We start from the raw sequence: 6,000 nt of genomic DNA on the forward strand, positions 1-6,000 counted from the left end.
GGAAGACATGGAAGGAAGGAGGAGACGTTCTACCACCCTAAGGAGACAGACAAGAGACAGGAAGGAGGTAAAACAAGAGTGAAAGACACAGAGAGGGGTGGACAGAGGGACGTATGGACCGATAGGTTGATGGACAGACAGATAAAGGGTTCGGCACTCTGAATGGAGTAAAGAAAGATAACTAAATAGAAAAAGAGGTAGCGCATCAGCAATGGCTTTCAAGTGGAGCGCTAGTCCCAAATCCAGTATACCGGTACATCAAAAAGTAGGAATTAAAAAAAAATAATCCAAAATGGTAGCAGAGCACTGATGAAGGCTCATAGCCGAAACGCGGAAGAGTTCCTTTTTGGTGTGTGCCAATTTACGAAATGGAAATGTGAGTACTGCAAATATTCATTTAATTCCTACTTTTTGAAGTAAATAAAGACTCATAGTTTTACGTCTGTCCCATACCAATAAAAGAACAAGCCTGCAGATGCTACATTGACCGCGGGGAACAAAAAGTGCGACTGAGCCGACCTCAAAGGCAAATCGTACTCACACTGCTGACTGGGATCAGCCTCAGCTGTGGTCAACTTGACGTAGTTGGTGGGGAACAAGCCGGTGACCCCGTTCATCTCTCCCCTCCACCAATCAGGATCATTCTTCTCCATTACGTTGATCAGCTGACCTTTAGAGAAGCTCATTTCGTCCCCGTTGGCTGCCGTGTAGTCGTACATGGCGATCACCTGACACACTGAGAGTGAGTGAGTGAGTGAGTGAGTGAGTAAGAGAGACGGTAACAAGAAGACTCGCCCCGTTTCTGTTTTCCTCCCAGAATTTTCCCCAATGTGAGGGGTGGGAGAGGCTGGACAGCAGACGGCTGGACTTTGAATTTCTCTAACTATACACTTTCATGACAGCAGACAGCCTAAGTACAAATATAATTTATGAAAAGCTACTACAGTGAAGTCTGTTCACAGAAGTTGTTGTAGGATATGTGGGGATTATCTGACGAGGTACCATTTGAGTGTGCAAAACCTTACATATACTAAATAATACTAAATTGTTTATAGGGTCAATATAAGTAAAATAATATAGCCTTTCTACGGGAGTATCTTTTTATATTTTTCCAAAAAGAATACAAACAGCCAATAGCATATTACAAAGTTATCCCCCTCACTGGTGACAATTCCGGGAGGAAAAACGGGCAAGCACCGGGTCGAGTCTTCCGGTATTCAGAGAGACAGTGAGTGAGTGAGTAAGAGACAGTGAGTGAGTGAGTAAGAGACAGTGAGTGAGTGAGTGAGAAAGAGACAGTGAGTGAGTGAGTGAGAAAGAGTGAGACAGACAGACAGACAGACAGACAGACAGACAGACAGACAGACAGACAGACAGACAGACAGACAGACAGACAGACAGACAGACAGACAGACAGACAGTGTGTCTGTGTGTGTGTGTGAGAGTGAGTGTGAGTGTGTTACCTGGTAGTGGTGCTGGTGTAGACTTGCCACTGGTTGATCCCAGCATTTTAACATGCGAGGCAGGAAACCAGCCCTTCTGACGTTTTTTACCTCTGGCCTGTGACAGAGTGACATCATCATCATCTCACCATGACAAGACTCTCAACATGTCATTTCTAATCACATCGTGAGATAAAAACCTCAATTATGCAACATATTCTCACTCTCAGATTGTACCATAGAGATAACATGTGTGACTAAATTTGACTGAGGACCTGCCATTGGATTTTTTTTGAATTTTAGTTTTTTTCATGTCATATGAAAGCAGGGAATCCTAGCTTCAAATTGACATGTTGGTTGTTCAGTTTGACACACCAGTTTTTTATATAGAGTAATGTAAACAGCGAGTTGAGAAAACAGGCTTGAAAGGTTCACTTCTGTGGACTCTTAACATTACACCTAGCTACATGCTTAAGCATTTATTTCATATTTACATGTCTTCTGTGGTCTGTAGCATTACACCTAGCTCCATGCTTAAGCATTCATTTCATATTTATGTCCATTTCAGCTCTGACACTTATTTCAGACATGCTCTAGTATGTGAAGAGTCTGCCTGTGCTATTAACTCATTTTGGATCAAATAAATGTGTTTTTCTCCTCTGGTGAAAAGCTGGAGTTTGCACGATGGCAGGCTCTCAGTCAAATCTGCGTCACCCACTCTGTGGTTCCCACCCACACTGGAATGTGGAAGCGCCATTCATTCCCTCTCCCAACTCGTAACATGTCCATTAACCCATTCTGACTTGAGATCAGATTCATACGAGGTTTCCGCTGGACACACACTGGTCTGATGAACCCATTCTGACCTGAGATCAGATTCTAAAAAATGTCAGTCGTTCTTCGATTTTTCAAAAATAGCAGACCTACAAGCTCGTATCGCGCCACTCGGTGGCGCGATATGAGCTTGTAGATCTGCTATTTTTAAATAGCTAAAGCATGACGTGATGCTGACACCAAAATGGGTGCCCGGTCAGAATGGGTTAAAACATCCAAAACAAGCCAGGCACACTTCTATCGACTCTTATCAAGTTGCATACCGATTCATCACATCCAACATCCAGCATCGCGTGAAACGACAAAAGCCTCACTAAATGCAAGCGTCACCGTTGTCTGAGGAAGAATGCAGGGATTTTAAGCAATGCAAAACAAGTGCCGCGCTACGAGCTTTGTAGATCTGCTATTTTTGAAAAATCGTGAAAATGTGGCGCAAATCTTTGACTATATATTCTTTCAGTCCCCTGGAACAACATATTTTCAGATGGGTGTCGGCGACCAAATACAGATCATTCTGGGGGTCCCTGACTTTTTTTTTTTTTATAATCTGCCTCAGGTCTAAATGGTTGAAGTATATTGTAGAGTTCTTAATATGGAAGACTTTGTGTTGGTGAACAGTAGTACAGTATGCTGCAGACACCTGGTGGAGAATTAGTTCAGCGGGATGGTGGATGTGCCAGTGTTTACTAGGGCTTTCACTTCTAGTCATTTGGACTAGTTTTACTAGTTGCCTAGTTTACTAGTCGACTAGTTGCTTAACCCATTTTGCGCGGGAACCCGTTTTGGTGTTAGCATCATGTTATGCTTTAGCTATTGAAAAATAGCAGATCTACAAGCTCATAGCGCGCCACTCGGTGGCGCGCTATGAGCTTGTAGGTCTGCTATTTTTGAAACATCGAAGAACGACTGACATAGAAACATAGCTTTTTCAGAAAACTGTCATTTTCAAACAGACATATTTTAAATCTGATCTCAGGTCAGAATGGGTTAAAGCCCTATAGTGTGTGCACCGTGTAAAGCTCACCTGCAGTTCTCCGAGCCACCAGCCAGAGGGGTTCTTGGTCAGAACGAGGATGAGCTGACCTGGAGCCAGAACCAACTGCTCAGGACCGGTGGAGGAGTAGGCACTGGTCACCTGAGCTATGTCTATACACATGCACGCCCGCACACACGCGCACACACACACACACACACACACACACACACACACACACACACACACACACACACACACACACACACACACACACACACACAGATGAGGAACAAACACAGACATAAAGTAGCTGCACAAACACACACATTTGAAGTGCGGTCTATGTGTGGTCAAAGACGAGCACATTAAACATAGAACATAAATAAATAAATCTCACCTGGCTTCTTCTTTCCAGAGACACTAGACGTCTGTATAAACACATTATGCTTGCGTTAGTGTCATATTAAACACGATTTAATTATACAGAATAATACGCAAATAAACCAAATACATAGTTTATATGAATATACAGTATATGCAGATAAACAATTGTAGCAATTTATTAATTTGTATTGCATCCTTATTTGAATAGGCCAAGAAAAAGAGTTTACCTCCAAATTCTTCATCATAGACAGACTAACAGAAGAGATACAGTGCTGTACTGTAGGTGTACTGTGAGTCCATCTGTATGTGTGTGTGTGTGTGTGTGTGTGTAGTATCAATTAGGGCACTAGTCGACCTTGTTGGTACTAGTTGACTAGTTCAGGGGTTCTCAACGTTTTTGGCTGGGGACCCATGTCTTCGGCCATGTCTCGTGACCCCCGCCCCACCCCCAATACAAACTGACTGCAAAAATAATAATAGAGAAAATATATCAAAAATAAATTCTGAGGAAAGGAAAGTTTATGCATGTACTATGTATGTGTACCATGTAAACTCTTCATTTCCATTTTCCAGCCATTCAGGTTCAGGTGCAAAAAAATAAATCATGTGGGACCTCCCCCCCCCAAATAATTTGGCGACCCGCCGAGGGGTTGAGAACCCCTGGACTAAATAGGTAGTTAAACAACTAGTCGACTACTAAACTAGGCAACTAGTAAAAATCACACCAGTGTGAACCAAGTGGTGCAACTCTGTATCGTTTGCGTCCAGCAGGTGGAAGCCATGTCACATACTTCTGTCGTTCCAATTTCACACATGCGCACATCACTCATGCTCATGGTTACAGGTACACACACAGGTACACAGCTACACGGACATTGCAAGCTGGATGTAGAAGTGGTTTGCACCACTTAAAAATGACTAGAAGTGAATGCCCTAGTATCAATGTACTGTATAACGTGGGTTGCTGAGTCTTACGTCGCTGTCTTTAGGTTTGACGTAGTTGCTCGGGAACACCCCAGTACGGTCTCCGATGGATCCGCTCCACCACTCTCCCTCTCTCTGGCTCACTAAGACCACGTCTCCCTCTCTGAACGTCAGGTCGCCCGCCTCAGGAGACTCGTACGTGTACAGCGCCACGTATTCTGGACAGTGACACACACACACACACACACACACACACACACACACACACACACACACACACACACACACACACACACACACACACACACACACACACACACACACACACACACACACACACACACACACACACACACACACACACACAAAAATAGACAAGCAATTACAATTATGCAATTTATACTCAAGTATAAAAGACAGTATACATTATGCAGTTTATATTTACTATACAGTAATAATACTGTTTCCACATCAAGTGCAGTTTTATCAAATATCCCATTCTGGGCGCGGGAACCCCTTTTGGTGTTTTAAACATTATGTTATAATTTAGCTATTGAAAAATAGCAGATCTACAAGCTCATAGCGCGCCACCGAGTGGCGCGCTACGAGCTTGTAGGTCTGCTATTTTTTTGAAAAATCGTGAAAATATTTATTTCAGAAAACTGGAGGATTTAGAAGATTTCTTTTTTTAATTTCAAATGGGTTAAGGCTGTTTATCATTGAGTCATGAATATGTTCTGTATGCAGGACGAGATCTTACTGTACCTTCCCACTGCTGACCATCCATAGACTCTGTACCATCAGGAAGAGATTGCATGGGGCTAGAAAAAGCACACACACACACACACACACACACACACACACACACACACACAGACACGCAGGCACACAGACACACAATCAAATAAAGAAAAATAGAACCTCACTTTTGAAGGTGAGGGAGGACATTGACCAGCAGAAAGAAAAAATGATCGTCTCCAGTAGAGACCAAAACTACAATGAAACTAGAAAGATTGCACTAAGTAGTGTGCATCACTGCATACGCCGCCATACGCCATCGCTGTCAAAATATGCCATTTCCACCCTGTTGTCGATTGTGACCTTATTTCTTTCGACCAGAGAGTTAAGCAGCCTACGGGATAATACCCACATTTCAGGTTAATCCTCCTCTTGATTTTGACTAGGGATGCACCGAAAGGGGAATTCTTGGCCGAAACCGAATACCGAATATAGGAAACAGTTGGCCGAAAACCGAATACCGAATATCCGAATACGATTAATATTATATATCGTTTTTCCTACCATTGCTGTCATGGCCGTACCTTAAAGCTACCTGATTTATGGCAAAATAAATGGTTATGGCAAAACTTAACTTAAATAATAATCACCATTATGGGTCCATAAGACATTTAATCAGCTCTTTTGAATGCATTAATTGCA

The 6,000-nt window shown here is 42.8% G+C and overlaps 1 protein-coding gene across 3 annotated transcripts in view; it reads right to left on the minus strand.

The window, feature by feature from the left end:
- Positions 1 to 6,000, minus strand: part of itsn2b (intersectin 2b) — a 51,551-nt gene that overhangs the window by 16,853 nt on the left and 28,698 nt on the right. For all 3 annotated transcript variants that reach the window (XM_083760050.1, XM_083760048.1, XM_083760049.1), the window contains 6 exons: positions 5,326 to 5,381; positions 4,612 to 4,778; positions 3,650 to 3,680; positions 3,301 to 3,422; positions 1,464 to 1,560; positions 542 to 736 (listed from right to left, as the gene is read on the minus strand). In XM_083760050.1, coding sequence (XP_083616176.1) covers positions 542 to 736; positions 1,464 to 1,560; positions 3,301 to 3,422; positions 3,650 to 3,680; positions 4,612 to 4,778; positions 5,326 to 5,381 — 668 coding nt within the window. The remainder of the gene's footprint in view (positions 1 to 541; positions 737 to 1,463; positions 1,561 to 3,300; positions 3,423 to 3,649; positions 3,681 to 4,611; positions 4,779 to 5,325; positions 5,382 to 6,000) is intronic.

Source organism: Protomyctophum parallelum, assembly GCF_964188405.1.
Source record: "Protomyctophum parallelum genome assembly, chromosome: 2".
Taxonomy (NCBI): Eukaryota; Metazoa; Chordata; class Actinopteri; order Myctophiformes; family Myctophidae; genus Protomyctophum; species Protomyctophum parallelum.